Consider the following 26,401-nt stretch of genomic DNA (forward strand, 5'->3'; position numbering starts at 1 on the left):
TTTACCAACATCAGCGAGCTGTAAGATCTTAGATCAAAGATGAGTTGAAAAACGATAATCTTTGCAGAAAGATGTAAGATCTTAGTGCTAAAAAACGGGCCTATAATCACATGTAGCGCGATGAACTGGCGAGCTGCTACAAGACAGCGCCGTTGACAAGAAAAGAATAATGCAAATTCAAAAAAAAGTGGATAGGCTATGAATTAAAATAAAATACTCTGTAGTGACTACAACTGAAAAGTTGTAGTAAAACACTGAAAACTAAAACAACTTTTCAGTTGTAGTCACTACAGAGTATAAAAGTAAAACACAACTGAAAACATGAATATCCCAAGATACTTTCAAGATCAGGTATGATTTATGTTTCAAATTTCTAACATATTAGTAAGGCTAGGCTGATTATTGGCCACTTCTGGTTTTAACAATTGTCAAATAGGCTAGTCTAGACTGAGCCTAGCCTGCTAAGATAAACCAGCTTCTTAAGTAACCTATTTGGTAATTTTTTCGTTATTCATATTATTGACTTATGAATAAAGTAAACATACCACTCAATACCTTTTTCATGCTCTTTCTAAATATAACAATCATTTTTGTTGGGAGTGAACCTAAAAATCTTCTGTATAACTTTATTCATACTTCTCTATAATAACTTGATGGTTAAAAAGTCGGTAAAATTCTACTTTAGCTACTTTTGACTATCTTGGAAAGGGGTTAGGTTAAGAAAATGAAACTTTCAGGGATGGTTCTACAGGCTAAAGTATGTCCCTGGAAGATATTTTGAAGTACCCACCTCCACTCCTTCTCCCTCTAGAGGGTCCTGACCTTTGATGACCTTTAAAAATATGTGAGTTATAGAAGTGAAACCTTGCAAAATAGATCTTCTGCTTAAATGAAGTACAACAAAATTTTTTTCAGCTTCACAACTTTGCTCAATCCCAATTTATATGGTTTTAAAGATATGCAAATACATTTCCTAAATTTTTGAAATAAACTATTTATATGGCTTAAAATTCTGCTCAAGTAACTGAAATTGCATTTTCAGAGCTAAAGCCAGGGAAAAAGAAACTGATAACTGAAAATTAATGTAAAATGTTGTTTTGTCAAAATTTCAATGGGTATACCTGTCATGTAGGCAAAATTTGAGGAACCTCTAGAGGGAGAAGGAATGGAAGTAGTTACTTCAAAATAACTTCCCGGGACATACTTTAGCCTGTAGACCCATCCCTGAAAGTTTCATTTTTCTAACCTAACCCTATTCCAAGATAGCCAAAAGTAGCTAAAGTAGAATTTTACCAAAAAGTCATACAGAAGACTTTATATCATTCTCCTCGTGTAAAGAAAACACAATATTGTCTTTTGTTTGATTTTATAGCCTAGTACTTTCTATGTAGCCTAAGAATAAATGACAATAGCCTATTTGTTGCTTAGAGTATAAAGAACCAATGACTTTAGGTTAATAGTCAAACATTGCACCCTTATATTTTGAAAGAGCTCAATAAAGGCAGCAAGTGGTAGGCTATGTTTACTATGGTAAAATTCTACTTTAGCAACTTCTGACTATCTTGGAAAGGGGTTAGGTTAGGAAAATTAAACTTTCAGTTCTGGGTCTACAAGCTAAAGTAGCCTATGTCCCGGGTAAGTTATTTTGAAGCATCTACCTCTACTCCTACTCCCTCTACAGGGTCCTGACCTTTGATTACCTTTAAAAATCTGTGAGTTATAGAAGTGAAACTTTGCAGAATAGATCTTCTGCATAAATGAAGGATAAATTTTTACCAAATCATATTATTGACTTACGAATAAAGTGAATATACGAATAAACAAGCCCCATACAACAGCAACCGTACAAGAAAATCAAAATATATTTTCTTGATTATTATCGCTTCTAATCAGTAGTTGTACCAAACATATCCTGCTCAAGTCATCCTCAGGGCTATACTGTGGTGTTTATCCTTCCCATAGTATAGTGCAGACGTTTTTATATCATATTTTTTCCCTTATTATTTTATTTTTTTTTTTTTTTCTAATGACTTTTCAAATCGCAATTTTTCATAAGTCCTCCAAAAGAAAAACTTACCCCCAGATCCCAAATCAAATTCCATAGTGAAAGATACCCATCCTGGCTGGTCAAGCACAATATCTGAAAGTTCTAATGATGGCTCTGATTCAGAGAATAGGACAATGATAACTGTAGGTCCTAATGCAACCATAAATGATGATAATGGGTTTCAAGAGGTCCTCTCTAGAAGCTCTAAAAAAGGAAAAAAATCTCCCCAATTAAAAGCATTTCCCCTCTCCCTGCCCAAGATCCTCCCTCCAAAAACTTACAAATTTACCTTCAAATTACTCCCACTCCCCCCTTTGAAATAAAATTGATTACTGCAATAAGAGTTGCAATTTTTAAACTGCTAAAATCAATGTTATCTCTTAACATTAACCGTGATGGATCTCTGCTTATAGCTGTAGAAGATCAAAAATCAGCAGATACAATAATTAACCTTAAATCCCTTCTGAATATCCCAATTATTGCATCTAATTGGAACCCAAAACAATCACCTACAAAAATTGTAGTTTACAATGTTCCCCCAGAGATATCTACTCAGGAGTTAAAAGAAGGCCTCTCAGATAGGGCTGGAAACACAATCCCAGTTGAGGATGTTACCCAACTTGGAAAACCTAACTCTACTGGCCTAAAAACTAGTAGATCCTTCTTATTCACACTAAAGGATAAAATTTATATAACATAAAAATTATTCATATTTGGTCAAATCAAAACACACAATGAATAAAAACCTAAGCCTATTCAGTGTCAGAAGTGTTTCAAACTGGGACACACGACAAACAAATGCAATGAAATTCTCCAAGAGTGTAGTAATTGTAAATCTTTCCATCCTAAAGGGCTGACTTGCAAAAACACCCAGCCTACATGCATCAATTGCAAAGGTCCACATGAATCTACAAATAAATCATTATGCCCTGCATACAAGAAAAGAGCTCTAACACTCCAAATATCAACAGAGAAGGCCATCCCATACCCCTTTGCAGCAATGGAAGCAAATGCTGCCCAACAATACCAAATAAAGCCTGTAATGAAACCAACCAAAACCCCCAAGTCAAATGCATCAAGCACCCCATATAAAACAACATCTTCTAAGCCCCCTAGCTCAAATCCCTATCAGAAGGAATCACCAAGCCAGCAAGCCTTGTTTTCCGGTGAGATGAGGCCAGCCTGGCCCTCCCTCCCAAGAAGAAACAAACCAGAAACACTACCAGGAATCAATCCCTTAACTAACAAACAGGATGCACTACCAAAAATGCAATCCCCAAATATATGCTTATTCATTCTAAACTGTAATGCAGTTCAGGCCATGAACATACATCAACTACAGAAAACAGAAATTATTGCAGAATTGGCAAAAATCTACATCCCAGATGATATGCTCATTCAAGCAAAAAAAGATCTTGCTTTACTTTTAACAAAGCTGAACATTGATACGCAGTCATATGAAGAATAAATCAACAACACAACATTTATCAATACTCCAATGGAATTTAAGATCACTCACAGAAAATAAGCTAAATGAACTAATATCATTTATGAATAATAATTCCATTAATATTGCTTGCCTCCAGGAAACTCATTTAACCCAAAATCAACAAATTAAGTCTCTGGGATACACTATCCTGAGAAAGGATAGATCTTCAGAGAGAAAAGGAGGTGGTGTAGCTTTATTAGTTAATAATAATATAAAATTTTGTGGCATCAATTTTCCAGATTTTGAAAATGATGTTGATGTAATTGGTATAAGTGTTTGGCTAAATAATTTAAAAACCTACATAATAAGCTTTTATAACCCTAATGGCCAAACTTCAGATGCCAAGGATTTCTTTAATTATATAAATAATTCTAATATGTTAAAAAACATCATTATTTGTGGTGATTTCAATGCCCACAGCCTTTTGTGGGGGAATAAACCAGCAAATAAAGCTGGTAAATCTATTGAGCATATGACTTCAAATAATAATGAATTAGCTGTTGCTACCCCTCCAAACCTAAATACATATTTTAACCCCAAAAGTGCCAAATTCTCCACAATTGACCTACAAATTGTGTCTTTAATCTTTTTGAACAAAATTTACATAAATAAAATTGATAGTCTGTGTACAGACCACTTTGATATAGTTTGCTCCCTAAATGAACCTGCTGAAACTTCATCTCATACCTCCAAATATATCAACGCTAAAGCAAATTGGTCTATTTTCCAAAATACGCTAAATGATGAAATTACAAGTTTCACACAAAGTGCATGCATTTCAAACGCAAAAGTTGACACACATGCTGAAGCATCGACATCTTTACTAATAAATACAGCAAATCATTCTATCCCCAGGACAACACCTAAGAAAACATTCCCTAAACAAATTCCTAAAGCATGGTGGACAAATGAGTGCCTAAATAAATGGAGGATAAAAAAGGCAGCTAGGACAGAATTCATAAAAAAAACAACACCTACTACATATTTAAAAAAAATTACAAGCAGAATCTAATCTAAAAAGGACTATAATAGATGCTAAATATAAATACTGGAATAATTTTGCAAATAATCTCTCCAGAGAAACACATGAGCCAATTATACATAAAGTCATAAGCCACATATGTGGGAAAAAGACTTCTCCCAACCCACTCCTGTATGAGCTTATACATAATAATACCCATTATGACAATGATATTGAAAAGGCTAACCTATTTGTAACTCTTTTTGTTAATAAGCTAACATCAAAAAATCAAAGCAAACTGTCCACAATTTCTATGAACCCTAGTTACCAACCACACCCAGGATCTGAGTACATAACTAATCCATTTTCAATCCAGGAATTGAATAATGCAATACATCATATTAGGTCCAAAACTAGCAGCAGCTCTGACAATATACACCCTACATGGATAAAGAATCTCACACCATCATACAAACAAGAACTGCTAAATTGTTATAATCACGCTTGGGCATCCTCTAGGTTCCCCAATATATGGAAATGTTCGTCCCTCCTACCAATCCTAAAGAAAAATAAACCAAAAGATAACCCTGAGTCTTATAGGCCTATAATGATTACACCTGTGATGGGGAAAATAATGGAGAAAATGATTTATCACAGACTCCTCTGGTTTGTTGAGAAAAATAACATGATCCCACACACTCAAACTGGATTCAGGAAATACCACTCCTCAACAGATGCTTTCATTTTGCTAACAAATGCAATAAATGAATGTTTCTCAAAAAATAATATCCTAGTGGCAGCTTTCCTTGATTTTGAAGGAGCATATGACAATGTGAACCACCAAATCCTTTTAAATAAACTTGCAAACCTTGGAGTACCTCCCAAGCTAGTATCCTTTATTAAATCCTTCATAGAAGTGCAAAGTTTCATTGTTTGTGTTGGTTCAGCCTCTTCACCCCAAAAGACAATATCTAAAGGCCTACCTCAGGGAGCAGTCCTCAGTTGCCTCCTATTTGCCCTATATCTCTGGGACATGAACCTACCCCACACGAATCTACAATATGCTGATGATCTGGTGCTATGGTCATCTGGCAACACCTTTCAGATAGCACAGTCAAATCTGCAAAAGTCACTTTTCCAGTTTGAAAAATTCTCTCAACATTCAGATTTACCCATTGCACCCACCAAGTCAAAAATAATCCAATTTCACAGGAAGCGAAACCATGTTAATGCAAAACTAACTCTAAATAAAACAACCATTCCAGAAGATAATAATATTAATTACCTATGTCTCATGCTTGACCAAAAACTTAATTTCCACCTCCACATTTCAAACACAATAAAAAAATGTTATAGAAAAGCAAATATACTAAAAAGACTTCTTTCGACACCCTGGGGTTGTAAGAGAAAACCTTACTCCAGTTTTATAAGTCACATATAAGACCCCATATTGACTATGGGCTCATTGTATATGGTGCATGTGCAAAGACCCAGATGCAAAAAATTGAAACAACACAAAATGATATAATACGTCTCATATTTGGTCTTAGGAAACCCACAAGCACCAAGTTTCTGCTTATGGAGAGTGGATTAACAACAATCAGGGATAGACGTAGCTTTCTCTTGATAAAACATCTTACAAAAATTGAATCAAATAGCTCACACACATTACATAATTGGTTAAGAAATCCAGCCACGTATAGAGGAATTGCAGATGAGTATGCCAATATTCAAAAGAAGTTCCCTGTACCAGCAAAGTCTATTGCACCTACTTTCCCCCAATCCCCTCCATGGAATTGGTCATTTCCCATAATAAATACTGAATTTTCAAAATGGAATAAAGATTTAACCCCCATTGCTTTTGTTCAGAAAAAATTTGCAGAACTTAATACAATTACCTATAAAAATCACTTCCAAATGTTTGTTGATGGGTCAAAAATGAATGAGAAGGTTGCAAGTGGTGTTTTCCTTCCTCACCTGAAAATTGCAGTGGGCAAGAGATTATTTAATAATTTATCTATAATGTCTGCTGAGTTAAATGCCATAATCATGGCATTAGAACACCTTAAGCAAAACCAATCTTTGATTGAAAAATTGAATAATATTATCATCTATTCCGACTCTTTATCAAGCCTTGAGTTGCTGGCCTCAGCTCCTCAATATAAGTTGGACATTGACATTTATCATTGTCTCAGTATTATTGATAATCTTGCTTCAAGTGGCATAAACACTTACTTTCAGTACATTCCTAGCCACTCTGGCATAAGTGGTAATCATCAGGTTGATGAAATAGCAAAAAATGCTATAAATATTGACCAGCCAAGTGGGAGACCAATCCCAATTAGAGATATTTACCGATGGAGGCTATCAGATATTAATTTTAATAAGATTAATCCTATCCTTTCCCCCTTTTCCAATAAGTATCTTTCTAAAATTTATCATAGAATTTGTTCTGGAACAAATGGACTAAATTTCCTTGCATTCTCATATAAGATTTCTAATTCAAGTGGTTCAATCCCCCTGTCCCCTCTTTGCAGGCATTGTAATATGAAAAATGAAACAATTGACCATTGCCTATTTGAATGTAATATGCTGACGTCTGCACAACATACCTTGCTTTCTAAACTGTTAAAATACTTCAAACACCACAAAATCCCACTATCAGTCAAGAGCCTAGCCAACTATACCTGCACACAGAGCATAGAAATCGACATCTATCATCTTATATTTGAACTCCTAGAGTCGAAAGATCTGCTGAAAGATATCTGAATATATCTAATAAATATGAGGCAATCAAGCCAGTAGCTCTGTAGCCCACAGAGTGAAGCAGAAGGAAAAGGGCTAAATAGTTTTACTGAAAAGCCCGCCTGCTGTTAAATAGAAGAAGAAGAAGAAGAATTATGCTCTTTCCAAATACAATAATCATTTTTGTCAGAAATGAATTTTACCCCCACCCCTACAATTCAGGGTATATATTTGCACATTAGGGGGGGGTGGGGGCAAATTTTAAATTTACCTCCCATTTACATCAGAAATAAAATTGGCCCCCACCCCCTAATGTGCAAATATATACCCTGAATTGATATATATATATATAGGAGTGGGGGTAAAATTCATTTCCAACAAAAATGATTATTATGTTTGGAAAGAACATAAAAAAAGGCATTGGATGGTATATTGACTTTATTTGTTACTCAATAATATGATTTGGAAAAAATTTACCAAATGAAGTACAACAAAATTGTTTTCAGCTTTACAACTTTGCTCAATCCCAATTTATAAGGTTTTAAAGATATGCAAATACATTTCCTAAATTTTGGAAATAAAACATTAATATGGCTTATAATTCTGCTCAAATAACTGAAATTGTATTTTCAGAGCTAAAGCCAGAGAAAAAGAAATTGATAACTTAAAATTAAGTTAAAATGTTGTTTTGTCAAAATTTTAATGGGTATAGACTTGTCATGTAGGCAAATTTCAGGACCCTCTAGAGAGAAGGATTAGAGGTAGGTACTTTAAAATACCTTCCCGGGACATACTTTAGCTTGTAGACCCATCCCTAAAAGTTTCATTTTCCTAACCTAACCCCATTCCAAGATAGCCAAAAGTAGGTAAAGTAGAATTTTACCTTTACTTTATTCATAAGTCAATAATATGAATAGCCTAATGAATAATTTACTGCCTATTCAACTGCCATTGAATGAATACTGGGTAATTTTTTTGCAATTCATATTATTGACTTGCAAATAGCCTAGGCCTAAAGTAACCTAGGCTACCACTTGATGCCTTTTTAATGCTCTTTCCAAATATAGCCTAATAATCATATTGGTCAGAAATTATTTTTACCCCCACCCCTAGGCTGTTGAGTAATATGTCTACTTTGTTCATAAGTCAATATAAACTCCAAAAAATTACCAAATAGACCTACTGACCAGCAATCATCAGCTACCTTTCAAAAATTAGGTACCACTGGATGAGAGTGGCTCTTTTTGAGGAAACATTTGGCCTTTAAAACAAAAAAAGTAGTAGGCTTAGCCTAGGCTACTATTTGATTTGTTGCTTTGTGCCACTTTAAAATATAAGATAATATTTACAATACTTGGACAATCCCTAATGTACATGGGTTAGTCTATAGCTGAATTTTGTGTCAAAAGAAGGGTTTTTTTGGAGGGGGGGGGGTGAAAATTTTCAGAAAGAAGATTGTATTTTCTTTAATCTATAAGGCATTCAACATTTGAGTATTAAACATTAAAAAACCTTATCTTAAAATAGCAAAAAAAAAATTCTGCAAACTTTCAGCTGAATTGATTCAGCTGTAGAAATAATCTGTTGGCTATCAATTTCAAAATCCAACTGAAGGCTGAAGCTGTATAGCATAGTGAGTCCATTCTATAATTCTATTCAACTTGAAAATAAAATTCTTGACTACAAATGATGTAAGAAATAGCAATTGGGAAACTGCATTTGAAATGATTTAAACTCATTTTATAAAGACAATACTTTTTTTGTAAACATATGAAGAGCTGTGTATAATTGGAATATTTGCAATTGCATTTTGCATCTGTCTGGTTTTTATACAAAGTAACAAAAGAGGCAAAAATTAACAAACCAGAGAGTAGTGAAGAATTATAGTATGCAAAGTAATATTCGTCAGGGAAAGTCACTGGGGATAAATTGCTACGGGTGGCACTGATTGAGTGATTTTAGGGGAGCCAAATTTTTTTTGGGGGGTGATGCATAGATTTTGGGGAAATACTCGAAAAATTGGGGATAGTGCACACCCTGCTTAATTTCTAATCTGGAAATTCAAAATATTAAACCACACAAGAAACAAAACCTCCAACTTTGCAGTTGATGCAATAGAGAATTGCCACTAAATTAATTTAGTCAGCCAAACGCCAGCAGCAGCTCCTGTGTCCTGCTGATGGTGTAGCAACGCTTCAGTAGTGGTCAACAAGGCCTCTCGTTGGTGGCGTTTGGTCAATCTGCCAGCACAGCACCAGGTTCTAGTTAAAACTGTCATGTTTTGATTTATAGTCAATCAAGGCTCTGATGGGGATTGGACATACCTAAACCGTTTATAAAAAATACTAGGAAGTTTGTTTGAAGCAATCAATTGCAAGCATGGGCTATAAAAGTTAGCTTGAGGGTTATAGAGAAGAGACTAGCTTCTACCTATTTCTGACATGAGCATAAAATAGTAAACAATAAAGGCAAGACAAGAATATTTATTAAATTATTCCATAATATATGGGTTCAGATACACTTCAAAGTTATATTTGTACTGTATAAAATCTCTCATAAGACTAGATAATACTTGTCTATTTGATATGCACCTATATATTAAATCAATCAGAATCTCCTCATGCATGTAAAAATTATCAAAAAGGAACTTGTTTTGATGCAAAAGATTATAGTAGATACTTTAGACAGACAAGTCCTGGGTACCTTAATCCTAATAATTGTATTGGCAACCATACCCCCCCCCCCTGGTGATGGTCCTAGATAGATTTATAATCCCAGGATATCTAATAACTAAAAGAAAACACTAAAAAATTAAATTATTACTCTATAATTAGGCCTACAGCATGTTTCTAACAATCAGACTATGATGTTTCCTCCCATTGCTATCCAGATTTTTAAATCCTTTCAGATAATGTTTATTTTATTTATTTAAAAAAAACAACAGAGTAAACCATAGACTTGTCTTGTTACAAATAGACAATAAACAAGAATTCAACTCCTTGGTATTGACTGATACCACAATAACAAATAAATTTCTTAGGCTGAACACATTATGGAAATAAGAAAATACATCAGAATGCACAATGAGACAAATTAGTGACACTTCTTAGGAGCACCAAGTAAAACAGATCATACAAATGCCATAAATATTATGATTATGGATAGATATAGGTATATTTGATATATTTCCACCACAAAAAGTCAATGTCACAATCACAATTCCTCTGCAAAGACTCGGCAGCCTGCAAAAGACAAAACAAGACATTCAAATGTTAAATTACTAATCATTGCAGCATATAAAATGTAAAAACACCTACTCATGAAAAATAGAGAGTAGAAAATAAGAGAAGAAGCAAACCCTGTCCAACCTTTCTTAAAACCCTTTTCTGGTACAATTTTAATGATATTTTGTCAACAGTTCTAGGTTATTGTAACCACTAAGGCAAAACTGGATCTCATCAAGTCCAGAAAGGAGCTACCTGTTATTTGCTTTTAGTCTGCCACAAAATTAAAATAATTTAGGACTATATATTGAACCATCAGGGTAAAGGACTGGGTTGATGTATTGCCACAAATATGACTATTACATTACATAATTGTCTAGCATAAAATAAGGAATCAAATATAACAATGGTACTCTTTTTTTATTGCATTTCCTTCAGAAGAGCTGCTATCATTCAGTTGTACCAAAGATTATTCTGCCACACTATTGAAACTTTCCAAAATACATCTGTAGCTCAAGTCAGGTGAAGGTCTAATGTTGGAATGATAGGCTAGCCTATTAAGAAATTGTGTGCTTTCATTCACTGGTAAAATTTTAGTGGTAGATGACTTCTAAAGGAAGCATGTTAATAAAACAAAAAAAAATCACAAAGAAGAGAAAAATGAGGACAATAACAGCCAGTGAAAAACAAAAGAAAAAGCTATGCAAATATTTTGGTTGAGACTCAATGGTGTAATATTGTCAAAATCCTGGGGGAGGGGGGCAAAGGGTGAGCCAATTTTCCCAAATGACAGTGGAAACTGAAAAATGATCCATATATCATAGGCAGCACACTAGTGCTGTCTCAGTAAAGAACAATGTGGGCACAATGTTTTTTTCTCCATACCTGGGCACTTTGTTTCAAAGAAGTTGCCATAGAAACTTCAGAAAGGCTCATTTCAATTGGAAATTCAAAGGGCCAGTGCCCGTTTTAATAGTTGAAAGTGATTGGAGGGCAACTATCCCCCCCCCCCCCAACGCCCATCATTCCCCCAAACACATCCAATCAAAATTGTGAGATAGCCATTTTGTTCAGTGTAGTTGATTTCCTGATAGAAAATATGTTTTTGAGGAGGAGACTCCCCCACAACCCTCAGGGCAAGGGTTTTAAGTTATGTCCTGGGGGCATATAAGGTTTTTGTTGAAGGCATTGTTGTAGAAACTTCAAAACAGGCTTATTCAATTGGAAATTCAAAGGGCTAGTGCCCTTTTTAATAGTCAAAAGTGATTGGAGTGCAACTAGCCCCCCCCTTGCCCCTAATTCCCCCAAACACATCCAATAAAAATTTTGAGATAGCCATTTTGTTCAGTATAATTGATTTCAAGAGAGAAAATGTGTTTTTGAGGAGGAGACTTGCCCACAACTTTCAGGGCAAGGGTTTTAAGTTATGCCCTGGGTGTATATAAGGTTTTTATAGAAGGGGTTGTTGTAGAAACTTCAAAGAAGCCTCATTTGATTGGAAATTCAAAGGGCTAGTGCCCTTTTTAATAGTCAAAAGTGATTGGAGGGCAACTAGCCCCCCCCATGCCCATCATTCCCCCTAACATCCAATCAAAATTTGAGATAGGCATTTTGTCTGCGTAGCTGATTTCCAGATAAAAAATATATATTTGAGAAGAACACTCCCCCAAAACCCTTGGGGCAAGGGTTTTAAGTTATGCCCTGGGGGCATATAAGGTTTTTATAGAAGGTGTTGTTGTAGAAACTTCAAAACATGCTCATTTGATTGGAAATTCATAGGGCTAGTGCCTTTTTTAATAGTCAAAAGAGATTGGAGGGTAACTAGACCCCCCCACTCCTATCATTCCCCCAAACACATTCAATAAAAATTGTGAGATAGCCATTTTGTTCAGAATAAGCTAGTTGATTTTCAGATGGAAAATATGTTTTTGAGGAGGACACTCCCCTGCAACCCTCAGGGCAAAGGTTTTAAGTTATGTCCTGGAGGCATATAATGTTTTTATAGAGGTATTGTTGTAGAAACTTCAAAACAGGCTCATCTGATTGGAAATTCAAAGGGCTAGTGCCCTTTTTAATAGTCAAAAGTGATTAGAGGGCAACTAGCCCCCCCCCCCACGCCCATCATTCCCCAAAAAACATCCAATCAAAATTTTGAGATAGCCATTTTGTTCAGAATAAGCTAGTTGATTTCCAGATAGAAAATATGTTTTTGAGGAGGAAAGTCCCCTGCAACCCTCAGGGCAAAGGTTTTAAGTTATGTCCTGGGGGCATATAAGGTTTTTTAAGAAGGTTTTGTTGTAGAAACTTCAAAACAGGCTCATTTGATTGGAAATTCAAAGGGCTAGTACCCTTTTCAATAGTTGAAAGTGATGGGAGGGCAACTAGCCCCCCCCCTCCACGCCCATCATTCCCCCATATACATCCAATCAAAATTGTGAGATAGCCATTTTGTTCAGCATAGTCGATTTCTAGATAGAAAATGTGTTTTTGAAGAGGACACTCCCCCACAACCCTCAGGACAAGGGTTTTAAGTTATGCCCTGGGGGCATATAAGGTTTTTATAGGTGTTGTTGTAGAAACTTCAAAACAGGCTCAAAGGGCTAGTGCCCTGTTTAATAGTCGAAAGTGATTGGAGGGCATATGTTTTTGAGAAAGACACTCCCCCACAACCCTCAGGGCAAGGGTTTTAAGTTATGCCCTGGGGGCATATAAGGTTTTTATAGTAGGCATTGTCATAGAAACTAACAAAAAGACTAATTCGATTGGAAATTCAAAGGGCCAGTGCCCTTTTTAATAGTCGTAAGTGATTGGAGGGCAACTTGCCCCCCCCCCCCTCACACCCATCATTCCCCCAAACACATCCAATCAAAATTTTGAGATAGCCAAGTTGTTCAGCATAGTTGATTTTCAGATAGAAAATATGCTTTTGAGGAGGACACTCCCCCACAGCCCTCAGGGCAAGGGTTTTAAATTATGCCCAGGGGCATATAATGTTTTTATAGAAGGTATTGTTGTAGAAACTTCAAAAAAAGCTCATTTGATTGGAAATTAAAAGGGCTAGTGCCCTTTTTAATAGTCAAAAGTGATTGGGGTGGTCCATATACCCTTATACAAAATTTTGGAACTGAAACTGGATGCTGAAAAGTGTTTGAAAGTTAAAGTTTCAGCGTGTTTTTTTTCTGCGTCCTTTTTGTTTTTCTTTTCATTTCTTATACTCCTCTTTAGTGCATTTTTGTTGTGTACAGAGGGTAACAATAAATTATTATTATTATTAGTATCTAAGCTAGTTCAACAAAAAGACATATGTTTTATGGTGGATAACATTTTTTAAATTAGCCTGAAATATATGAGTAAGCAAACTCTTCTATGCAATTCAAGTTTATTTTCCTGAAAAACCTAAATGCTAGAATTGGAGAAATCCAAAAACAAAATCTTTGAATTTTTCAAATAGAGAATGTGGATTATTGAAAAATTAAAGCTAAAGATTGTGTTTGTAAGAAAAATTACTACCAATTATATGGAAGGTCTTGGGAACAATCACGCGAATCTCCTTAAAATGATGATCTACATCTTATAAGCTAAGTTTTGACAGAAGGCTGTAAACTTTGTTAAGTTCAATTGATGAAGCAATTCTACTACGTAGATTCCAACAGATTTATGTGAGCTGAGTTCATGTGAACAGGAGTGGAGTGAATTTTTCTTATTTTGAGCCTTGCTCTCATGTAGTCTCTGAGTTTGATAGATCTATGTTGGCTCCAAGAATCATACGGTTGTCCTTGAGGCGAGGAAGTCAACTTTTTCAATACCTTTGATTGCCTGAGGTCTAGGAATGTGCTCGTCAAACAGTGTGTGTGAAAGCAAAAAAAAAACGATAATAGGAATAGATACACGGCAAGACTAAATAGATGTCTTAGAAGCATAATTTATCATCACGCCAATTGTGAGGCTAATAGGATTTAATCCGTTTTGAAAACATCCCTATTTGTGTACTTTTTTGCCTGTTCATGACACGTCCTTATTAAGATAAATTATATTAGCTTTCTCATTTTAGGGCGAAGGTCCACCTTTGAACACAAACGTGAAGTCTCAGATGAACACAAACGTGAACTCTCAGTCTCCTCCTCAAGCAACCAACCCCAACCCCATAGACCGGCCAACCCCAGGCAGCTTCATTAGAGATGACCGAGTGGATGCATTGCAACCGTATGATTAATATAACGGGTCATATCGATGCAGCTGTTTCACAGCTAGTGTTGAGACAGCTGGTCGACTTGAGATCTCGAAGTCGTGACCCAATTCGTATTATTATTAACAGCACTGGAGGGGAAGTAAACGCAGGGTTGGCTATTTGTGATTCTATTGAACTTTAAAAAAAAGAGATAGTAGTTGAAACAGTATGCAACGGACAAGCTTATAGCATGGCTAGCCTTATTTTAGCTGCGGGTACTCCCGGCCGCCGACGCTCATGTAAAAATTCCCGTATAATGATGAGTACAGGGAGTGGATCAGTACAGGGAAAAGTCTCAGACTTAGTCATAAAAGTAAATGAGTTACAAAAGCTAAAAGATATAGTTATCAGATCATATGCTAATTATACTAACCGCAATATAAACGAAATTGCAAACGTTTTTGACAACGATTTCTTCATGAATCCGCAGCAAGCATTAAATTTTGGATTGATTGATGAGATATTACTAGTTTAACAACTTTCAATTAACACTGCCCAGATTATTTGTTTAAAAAACCGGTATTTTATTTTTTAGAAACTAGTCATTTTCGTTCGAAGTGCAGTGTTTTTTTTCGATCTGTTTCTATTTTAGTTTCATTTAAGTTGTGTTATTGCAGAAGACGGAAATTTATAAGGAGTTGCCCCTTCCACAAGACCTTGCTCTCTACGCTAAAGTTTTGAGTTTTTATCCTAGTTCTTAATGAACGATTCCTGAAACACAATGGCCGTTTGATTAGAACAATAAGCTTTGTTTTAAAATTATATAAAAAAAACTTTAGCGTAAAGAGCGAGGTCCTGAGGCGGAGGCAACCCCTTGCATATACGTAATGATTTCTGTTCGTTTTAAGTTTTGATGTTGCTCCTTACTTTGAGTTGAAGAACTTGTTTTTTTTTAATTCAATTTCTTATCTTTATAAATAATACTGGGATATCCGGTTCTCTCTCCATGAAAATTTCCAGTACTTGTGTATTATACGCCACTCACTCAAGTTTACGATGCGTAAAACTCGAAACAAACCAGTTTCTTTGTTTGTTCTTTCGTTCCTCTAGAAACAAATTTGGGCTATATATTTGTACATTAGGGGTAGGGTTAAAGTATAGCGAGTCTGCATGCAAAATGTGTTAGGTATAATTGTAAAGTGTGACTTTCTCTGTGCTCTCTTCTTTGGAGTCTTATGGTAGCGTTGGCATACAATATGGGGTTCGACCGGTGGAGGATGTCTAGCGCCTCTAACTTTCATTAAGTTTATGTGTAGAGTATAAAATGTTTATTTACAGTATAATACAGTAAATGTACATACAACGAGTACAGTCATCTAGGAAATGGATATTTGACAGAACTTGAGAATTCAATTATGTATCTAACACGGAAAAACCCACTTTCACCAAATTTTACAGATTTTTCCCCAGGTATTCAAAATCATTTTTTTTTTTTACCAAAAAATAAATTATTTTCTATCCTCCAACAAAGCTACACTTAATAAGAACATAAAATAAAATACTGACACTAAAACTGAACAACAAGACACAAGAAAATATTTTCTCAATTGGCACTTTCAATTTTCACATCAAGTTATATTGTCAAGCTAAGTTCACATAAAAACACCTAATATAAAAAAATATAGCTACGTCATAATATCTTTTAAAAGAAATTGTGTTTGAACAGAAATCTTAAATAAATCTAAGTCACATAAAGTCAATCAAAGTACACACAAAACCACCTAATATAAAAATTTATTATAACTTCATAATATCTTTTAAAAGAAATTTTTTTTGACAGAAAACATAAATCTTCAATTTCAAGAAACACAAAGAAATTTTCCCTTACTTCACTTTTTTCTTCTTTTTACCAAAGCTTTAATTATTTCTTTCTGCAAATTATTCGATTCTTTTACTATTCATAACATATCAAAAGGAAGTAAATACATCATTTGAGAAAAGTTGCTAAAAAGCTTTCGCTTGTCATGTTTATCTTTCTGTTATTCTTATTTCAAAGAAAGAATGTTTTTTTCTGTCTGGTTAATCAGCACAAAACCTATCTACATCTTCATTTTATCTGCCACTTCTATTCCTAACACCATTTATGCTGCAATAACAAAACCAATCCCTCACTAATCTCTATAATAACCTAGAGGCTTATTAATTATTTTCCTGTTGCTTCTCCTAAGACTATTTGACTTCCGTCGAGCCTACTTCAACCTCTATTCCCCCTTTATCTACTCCTAAACTAACTAGACTAGGTTCTATTTGAACGTCCGGTTGTGTACTAAAAACGGAGCTATTTTCATTATCTCTGAAGTTACTGCTGGAGTCTCCACTGGAAGCTGGTATACAGATGATCTTAAATCAATTCTCCTAAGCCCACGTTTTTGTAACTCCAATTCTACAATTTTTGATTCGTCCGACTGATTCGTCAAATGTAAGAAAGTTTCTGAATCCTTTTCATCAGACGACCGTTTACTGTTCTTCTTATATACATCCCCGAAAGTTCTTACGCCGAAAATGGAGAACCTTTTAAAAATTTTAAATTATGTCGGGTTCACGAAATTTAAGCTTTAAACCCTTGATTTCCCTTGGATTCTGAGCTTTCCCTGGGATATCTCTTCTTAAATCATTTACTAGAAAATTGAGATTTTATTAATTCCATCAATGTAGGTCCAAAATATAAAATCTTATAGTTTACTATAAACTCTGCTTACCTTTAGCAAGTGTAACTGGGTCCATATTCAAATATTTGGTTTTCAGTATTGCTTTAATTTCCCTTAGTTTGTGGATCTTCTTCGTTCAATCCTTTTCTGCAAAACATAGTATGTTTGAGTGTAAGATGGGTGTCTACGAATCTTCTACTTTCTTATATTAATGTTCTTTTTATAATTTTCGGATTGTTTCGTTGGGCTATTCATATTTATTACCATTAAACGAGGTGCTAAAATTCCTCCTAAAAAGACTAAAGTTTTTGCCGTAAGTAGAGTTTATACGACATCTGTTTTTTATTTTTTTTTATAACCTTTGATTTTGAAAGGTATCAACTATTATAAGCAAAGATACGGTGAAGTAGATAAGCCTTATCTAGTTTACTTTGAGTGAAATAAAAGTACCATTTTTGAATTTTGCATATAGAGTTAAAAAACTGTCAAAAACCGGAATGAGACGAATCCAAAATGATTTATGAAACCGTTTATTTATTTTATTTCATTAGTCTATTTTAAACTTTATTTGACCTAATTTGTTTGGGCTTTTTAATCCAAGCTTAAATACATGTTGAACCTGAGTTGTAACTGGGAAAATGACAATTTCTTAGTAATAATAATGATGTGGCAACCCTTTTCCTAATAGTACAATACCTTTAATAATATTGCCATTTTGTATTATTTACTCCTTCCCTAATGTATAAAAAACTTTATAAAAGGTTTAAATAAAAAAAAACGAGACCCTCTCAAGCCATATTTATAATCCTGCCTTGACAAAATGGCAACTATTTTTTGTTTTGTAGAATGTTCTTTGTAGGAAGGAGGAAGTTGATCTTTGTTTTAGTTTATATGTGTGAAGAGGGTGTTTGATACTACTTTTTATCTATTGTTGTTTTTGCGTTTTTTTTTTTTACTGTTTAGTGTTTGAGAAAATACTGTTGGGGCTCGTAATACCCACAGCCTTGTCTGCATTTGATACATATCTAAAATACTAATCAGTTCTGGCATTAAAGTATTACTTTTATATAAACTCAATCATTCATTTGTTCACACATATATATATATATATATATATATATATATATATATATATATATATATATATATATATATATATATATATATATATATATATATATATATATATATATATATATATATATGTAAAAGTGCCTTTTTTGAGTTGTTTGTGTTTACAATATGTAGAAAAAAGTGTTTTTGGTTTCCATAAACATGGCCTTAATGTATTTTAGTACAACACTTTCGACTTAAGTTTGATAAGTATTATTGTTTATGTTATTTCGTTAATGCAAGAAGACGATAAATTTGAATCTTTATTTAATTTTATAATACCAGTTTTGCGATTCAGTTGATGAAACATCTATTCGAAGAAAAAATAAACATTTTTCATTATACACATCGTTTTGATTATTAGTTCATAGACATGCTAGCTATTGTCAAAAATTATTTATTACTTCGTCCGAAAAAATGTGAGTGAGATTTTTAACAAAGTTTAAAAGCCACATCACTTTTTAATAGATTTTATATGTTGGAAATAACTCGACTTTTGAAAAATTAGTTAATCTTCGTAAAGTAGACTTTTTTTTTCAAAATTAAGGCTATTAATAATAGCTAGCTGAATGATGCACGTCCTTCCAATGAGACCCCAAAATATTGCCATGCCCCCCCCCCGATGGGAATTACGGCTCTAAGTCGTTCCTGAGATAATGCTTGTATGGCCTTTTTACAACCTGCATACAGGTTATATTCTGATCTGGTTGAAACTCCTTAAAAACTGCCCGAAAATTTCAGCCAAATACCATTAGCCTCAGTATTAGCATAAATCTTAGTGACACTAGTAGTAGCAGTAAGTATGGTTTTAGGGCCTTTTGTTTAGTTCCAAGCACCCGCTCAACATGTCCTAAAATTTCAATCAAATATTATTTGTTAATCAGAAAAGGAATTAGCCATAGGCTTGTCTCATACAGCACAAATTACATACCATGAGCAACACTTATGAACAACGAAAACAAAAACTATAAAATATAACTACAAGCTGTACTTGAGATATTGTGGATCCACACTTTTGACAATCTATATACATTTGCTGTGTTTTGACTTAGTTCAACATCCCCTAAACATTTCATGAAAGCTTCACCTTAAAACTCTTGTCTTCAGAAGTAGAAATAATAGTAATAGCATTAATAGCAGTATTCACATAGAATCATTTGTTTTTTCAACATCTCCCTCAACATGCACTGGAAGTTTCAACTAAATATCCCAAGCAATTCCTGGGATATTTATGATTCATCCTTTTGACAACCTGCATGCACATAATGTGTTTCGTTATAGTTCAACATCTTTCGGCATTCCCCGATATTTTCACCTTAATAACCTCAGCTTTAGTAGTAAAAGTGGTAGCAGTAGTAACAGTAGTAGTAGTAGTAGCGGGCACATATTGACTTTTGGTTAATTGATCAACCCCCTTCATCATTCCCCTAAAAGTCCATCTTGATACCCTGAGGAATTCCTAAGATACGTCTTTTTGGAAACCTGCATGCATATAGTGTGTTTTATCTAGTTCAACATTTTCTGAAAGCTGAACCAAAATGCTCTTGACCTTTTTGGATACTAAGAATCAAACATGCCTCCGTTTCCCGATGCTTAATACTAAAGGTAAACTATGGGTAAGTTGCATAACTTACAGCCCTCGCCCCGAGGGCTGTGGGGTAGGGTGGTCCTTATTTTTCAAAGTAGGATATCTTCAGCAGGCACCCCCTAATCTTGTTTCTATTGTTAAAATACCACAAAATCCTAAAAAAGAGCCAAATATATTAACATTAAGAGGTCCCTACCAGAGGTTAAAGTTTTTGGTTACTGCATACTCATTGCTCAATGCTGCATGCCTTGCACAGTTTTCAACATTTCAAAAGTCAACACTAAACTATAATACAGCATGATAGCTTTCCGAACTGCTGGACTTTTTTACTTATTTATCTGTTTGTGGTTATTTATCTTATTTATGGTTTGTGCAAGTGACAGTACTGATGCAATATTAAAACCAACTAAAAGAAGTGAAACAGACATATGGCTCATTGGGCAATTATCAAACACTCTGATTTCAACAAAACTATCATTGAAGAAGGAGGTCATGGCGCTATTCTATCACTACAAGCAAGTGACGAACAAGACAGTCTGTGAAGCAGGACATTCCACAGCTAATGACCTTCTTGCAGTTTGGGCAAAGGCACAAATTACAACAAGACTCAAGAAACATGTGGTAAAAAAATTCAGTGTCTCTTTAAGGAGTATGACAACCTGAAGAGAAATAAAGAAAACAAAGCTAAGTGTTCTGAGACACTGAAAAAGAAGGAAGAAGAGCGGAAAGTGGACCTGGACGTTTTGTTTGAGATTGCCCACGCCAACGCAATGGAGATGATATGCATTCAAGAAGACCGTAAGTTTCTGTTAGCGCAGCGGGAACCAGGACGCCATGGAAAGATGGGCAGTGTCGACAAGGTTTTAGAAATAAAAAGAGCATCATCTCAGAAAAGGAAAGAGTAATAAACAAGAGAAAAGAAGTTGACACTGGAATCATCATCTGACAGTGACACTGACAGCAAAAAAGGTCAAGAAATTAAAGACCCTGAAACAGAAGATATAAAACTGTCAACCTCAGCAAAAAATCAAAAAAGAGGACGAGTATACATATTGAATGACAAAATGTCAGCCCGTCTGGATGTGGCTAAAGTTAGTGTCAGAAGTGCTGCATTACTTCTTGTTCCAACTCTGCAACCCCATGGTCATGATCCTGCTGAATATAATGTCAATTGCTCTTCAATTTCCAGAGACAGGATGAAGCAGCGCCAGGTAATAGCCAAAAATCTACAACAGGAGTTTAAACCAACAGTTCCTCTAACTATTCACTGGAATGGAAAACTCCTAGAGGATATCTGCAGCAGACAGATTGTTGATTGCCATCCAATTTTGGTCTCCAGAACAGGTGTAGATCAGCTTCTTGGTGTTCCAAAGCTAGCCTTGGGAACTGGCTGAGGTTCTGTGGCAGCCGTTTTCGAAGCAGCTGTGGCTTGAAACATTACAGATAATGTAAAGTGCATGTGTTTTGACACCACATCTGTCAATTCTATTCCAAGAAATGGTGCTTGTATCCTTCTGGAGCAAAAACTTGACAAGGACATGCTTTGGTTTGATTGTCAACATCATATTTTAGAAATAGTCTTACAAGTAGTGGTTCTTGATTACCTTGGTCCTAGTAAAGGCCCAGAGATAACAATTTTCAGCCGGTTTAAGAAAACCTGGCAGTTTATTAACAGAGCAGACTTTCAGACGGCTTCATCAGACAAGTGCGTGTTTACAGCTGTTTCACATGTAATCACAGTTATCATAGGATTTGCTGAGATGCAGACACTAGCATTTCAACCCCCGTGATGATTACCGTGAGCTTTTGGACTTGACAATCATATTCCTTGGTGGCACGCCATCTAAGGGAATCTTGTTCAGAGCTCCAGCTGGGCTGCATCAAGCAAGGTGGATGGCAAAGGCCATTTATACGCTAAAGATCTGGATGTTCAGAAGTCGGTTCAAACTCACGAAAAGGCTCTTGTTGGTATTTGTCAATTCACTGTCATCATCTACGTGAAAGCATGGTTTCAGGCATCGTCAGTACCATCAGCCCCTTTTACCGACCTCCAACTTCTCAAGGCTGCATAAAAATATCTATAGCTACAGAAAAATATCAGAATTGATATCAAAACTGCCTTGAACAAAATAATACGACACCTATGGTACTTATCAGAGGAATTGGTGGCACTTGCCTTCTTTGACGAACACATATCAAATGACACCAAACATCATATGGTTACGGCTCTGCAAACATCAGGAGCAGAGCACCCTCTGAAGAGAATAACACCCTCTGAAGAGAATAACATTGATTTGTGGTCAGTTGACAAAGACTACCAGACAGTTAAAAATATAGTGCACAGCATGAGGGTAATCAATGACATTGCCAAACGTGGTGTTGCACTGATGGATGACTATAACAAACTGCACACAACATCTGAAGAACAGAAACAGTTGCTGTTGCTAGTTGTCAAGGAGTACTGACATCATTACAGTGATTGGACCAATAAAACACTGATGAACCAGTCTGAAGCCCATATGTGAACTGTGTAGTTTGACAATTGAAGTGACTGGACACCATTACTATTGCTGGACACTATTGCCAATCCCTTATTTTCAGTTTAGTGTGCAGCAACTCAACAGTCTTGTCTGATATTATTTAATTAAACAGCATTATTGTGCACTTTTTTTTTTTCAAAACTTGATTACACATTTCTAATAGTCAAGGTAGGGACCTCTGAAATTGAAAATAATGCTAAAACGTTTGTTTATTGTTCAATTATAATAATAATGGAATCATTTCAGACCATGCCCCATAAGAAAGAGTAAATTTTTTTTCCACTTTCCTAAGTACCACCCTACTATGGGGGGGGGGGTGAGTTCCAAATATAAATCTACCTTTAAACTATTATGAACAGACTGACTTTATCAAAATTTTTATTTGATATCTTTGAAGGGGAAAGGTGTGGGAGGGGTCTGGCTGCCTTACAATAAATTTTGACTTAAAAAGGGTTCTAGAACTTTCAAATTCCATACTAGTAAATAATCTTTCATTTTTACCCTAGGTCATATCATTTTCTTTTCTTATTCTATAAAAACAGGCTTTGTCCTACGTACATCATGTTTTCATAGAAAGATAAATCTAGCTTTCAGGTAATGTAAAGTGTTGGCAGCCCAACTATTATCTGTAGATTTTATTCATTTTAAGGTAGAACTTATGATTAACTTTAGTTAATATTCCTTTTATATTTAATTTATTCATTCATAACAATTTCTGTCCATTTTAAGTTTAGCTCACGACAATGTCGTGAGCTAAACCCATTAATAACCACTCGAAATTTCATAAATAATAATGAAGCTAATAAACCAAATTCTTTATTATACCTTCAACAATTGTTGCGCCAAACAGTTTTTGACTACTTTTTATTAAATTTTAATTTCCATGTGTTCACTAGTTAATTTGACTTTTATATACTTATTCTTAAATGGTTGGAAATGCTGGAAAGACGACTGGGGAACGGCAAGGTAGAGATGACACCGGCTAACTGTTGTATCTTTTGCACTCAAATAATTTTAATTTAAAGTTTGTTTTGTTTTTATTTCGGTAATACTTTTTCTATCATCATTTCGTAAAAGAGTAAAATGTCCATTATTGGGTGCGATTCCGGTCCGTGGAAGGAAAGAGTCCAATGAGGTAAAAAACAGCGCATTGCACAAGAAAACTGTGCAAGTTGCCAAACCTGCAACTAACTGCCTCTAATGTCTAATCTATTCTAAAGACGAATTTAAACTTTTATGCTACCTGATCCAAGAGTATGGAAATTTTATAAGAGCGGAAACTGGCACTAGTGGTGAAAGACCATCAACGCCATAGGCCTTTATCATTTGGAGATTTTTTCTCACCCAGGAATGCCACATATTTGTCTTTTCGTATACTTTAAAACGCAAAGGGAGGTTTCAAATGCTCTATGGTGTTAATGGACTTTTTTCCCCACTAGTGCCAGTTTCCACTCTTATAAGTTTCCCATGCTCTTCGAGACAAATTCTCCAATTGCTATATGACTATTTGTCTCCAAGAGGATAGGCAACATATAATAGTGGAAACTGGGTAAAGAGGGTAGAATTCTACCCCCATAAGGGTCACCAGCATAAAGTAAACTACCCCATTTAGCCTAAAAAAAATTCCCCCAAAATTACGCAGGCCCACTTTATACAGAATAGATTTTAACTTTAAATAATTCTTGAATACAGAAATGCTGATTAATTAACACTTTCAGAGAAATTTAAGATTTAATCATATAATACTGGAAGTATAGAAGTCCTTTTCAAAAATTGATTTTTAAAGTCATTTAGTGCCATTTGTTTCTAGCATATTTTTAGAGGTTTTTCACTCATCTTTTTCCTTTTTCTCTCCCCCTCTTACTCAGCTCTGGGATTTAAGCAAGAAAAATTTAATTGTTACAATTTGCAGTCTTCTATGCATCGTTTCTAAAGGATGATGACAATATTACTGATATGTGCAAGTCGCTAGTCATGGCGGCCAAGCAAAATGCTCTGATACCAAAGTTTTGTAATTTTCTGTCCACTTGGAGATAATCAGCTAGCCTGAGTGAGATAATGGTATCTATGTTAGTGTATTTTAAATAGATGTTTAATCGATAGAGATAATTAGGTTAAATATTTAATAATTCTTATAATTCCATAATTCTCTGTTGTAGTTTCCATAATTTTGTTGGTAGAGTATTTTATTTTCATCATGTTTTGGTATATTTCACTGTGACTAACTTCAATTCTTTAGTGTGGTTGCTATAACCTGTAGCCTAATTACCATAATATATGTCATCATTTTGGAAATCTGCTTTCATTTTATTGTTTTGTCTTTATTGTCTTAACATTATGCTCCTGGTCTCCCCTAGGCCACTGAGCGTGTCCCCAGGTGGTGATAGGGGAACGCCCTACAGATATGTAGGGTACCTTCATAGGAGACACGGACCAAGGGGAGACCTTGTCCCTGGGGGTCCATAATAGAAACTGGGGCACCCTCACCCGGGATCATAAATGCAGGCGAAGGAGGAAGAAGGCTCCTCAAATGTACACTCAACAGGGCCCATCGGTGTGTCCACAAGTCCCATGAGTTACATACCTTCTCTCAGCAATAGGTTAACTTGCATGGTGATGCAGAAGACCATCGCGGGAGGATCCTCTATGGGAGGACAACTGCGGCAGGGCGTAAGATCCCGATCTATGAACAACGGCCTCTGCAAAGGGTTGCCTCGACCCTTTCGGGTAACTGCAAGACTGGGGACCTTGCCGTCAACTCTATTCCTACTTGAGGAGTGGGGCCCATCGAGGACATTAGAGCTCAGTAAAAGACATATCATTCGCACGGGATTTGGATTAACGGACAATTGTTCTAAGCTTGGTATGTTTTGAGGGGCATCTTCGGGCTGAAAGTCTTGTTTAGGCTGGAAAGGTATTAACAATAGAATACTAATGGCTCATTTTATGACTAAAAAGTTCAGGGTATCAGTTATAGTGGTAAATGCCCCTGTAGAACCGACTGACGGATATATTAGTGACTCAGATGCATTTTACTTACAGTTACAGGAGCAAATAGACAGGGTTCTAGATAGAAATATGATGTTTTACTAGGAGATTTTACCACCCAGGTCGATAGAAATAGGGATAGATGGTATCCTAGCCTTGATAAATTTGGTGTAGTTATGACCAATACGGTATTTGGTCATAAAATGGTCTCATAAGTTAACATGGTCTTCACGTGATGATAAGACAGCAAACCTTATTGATAATGTCATAGTAAACCGAAGATTGACAGGATCGATGCAAGATACTAGGTTAGATAGGAGTGTATTTATTGATGTAAAAAGTAAAGATAACTATCTAGTAGTGTCAAGGGTTAATATAAAGCTGAAATTTCGGAAGGGTAATTACCTCCCGGGAAGTTAGGATGTTAGTAGAATCCAGGATGAGAATTTGAGAAGAACTTTCCAGGAACAACTGAATACTAAACTTGAGAGTTTAAAATTTGATAATGTGAAAGATGGTTGGAATAATTTTAGAAAAATAATTTGTGAAGTTGATGAATGTGTCTTAGGGAAGAAAGCTAGGACTGCAGCTAAGAATATTAGTGAAAAATCATTGTGTCTAATGGAAAGGAGAAAGGACTTAAACAAGAATTATCTGAGTGATTGATCATACCAAAACAAAAGGAATGTAAAGAAAGTGGAGAAAGCATTAAAATATGAACTAAAGAGGTGTGCAGCGGAGGCCATGGATAAAATTGCCGAGGATCTGGAAGATGCAGCTAGACGGCATAATAGTAAAATATTGTACTGGCAAGTTAATAAATCGAGAGG

General features: G+C 35.2%; 1 protein-coding gene across 1 annotated transcript in view; it reads left to right on the forward strand.

The window, feature by feature from the left end:
* Nucleotides 1-201: 201 nt before the first annotated feature.
* The window catches only part of LOC148954001 (uncharacterized), a 71,705-nt gene continuing 45,505 nt past the window's right edge, over nucleotides 202-26,401 (forward strand). Inside the window, exon 1 of the mRNA XM_089086073.1 lies at nucleotides 202-351. Coding sequence (XP_088942199.1) covers nucleotides 322-351 — 30 coding nt within the window. The 5' untranslated portion in view covers nucleotides 202-321. The remainder of the gene's footprint in view (nucleotides 352-26,401) is intronic.

The sequence above is a fragment of the Artemia sp. Qi Xiang Cuo genome, chromosome 3 (genome assembly GCF_049724085.1).
Source record: "Artemia sp. Qi Xiang Cuo chromosome 3, ASM4972408v1, whole genome shotgun sequence".
Lineage (NCBI taxonomy): Eukaryota > Metazoa > Arthropoda > Branchiopoda > Anostraca > Artemiidae > Artemia > Artemia sp. Qi Xiang Cuo.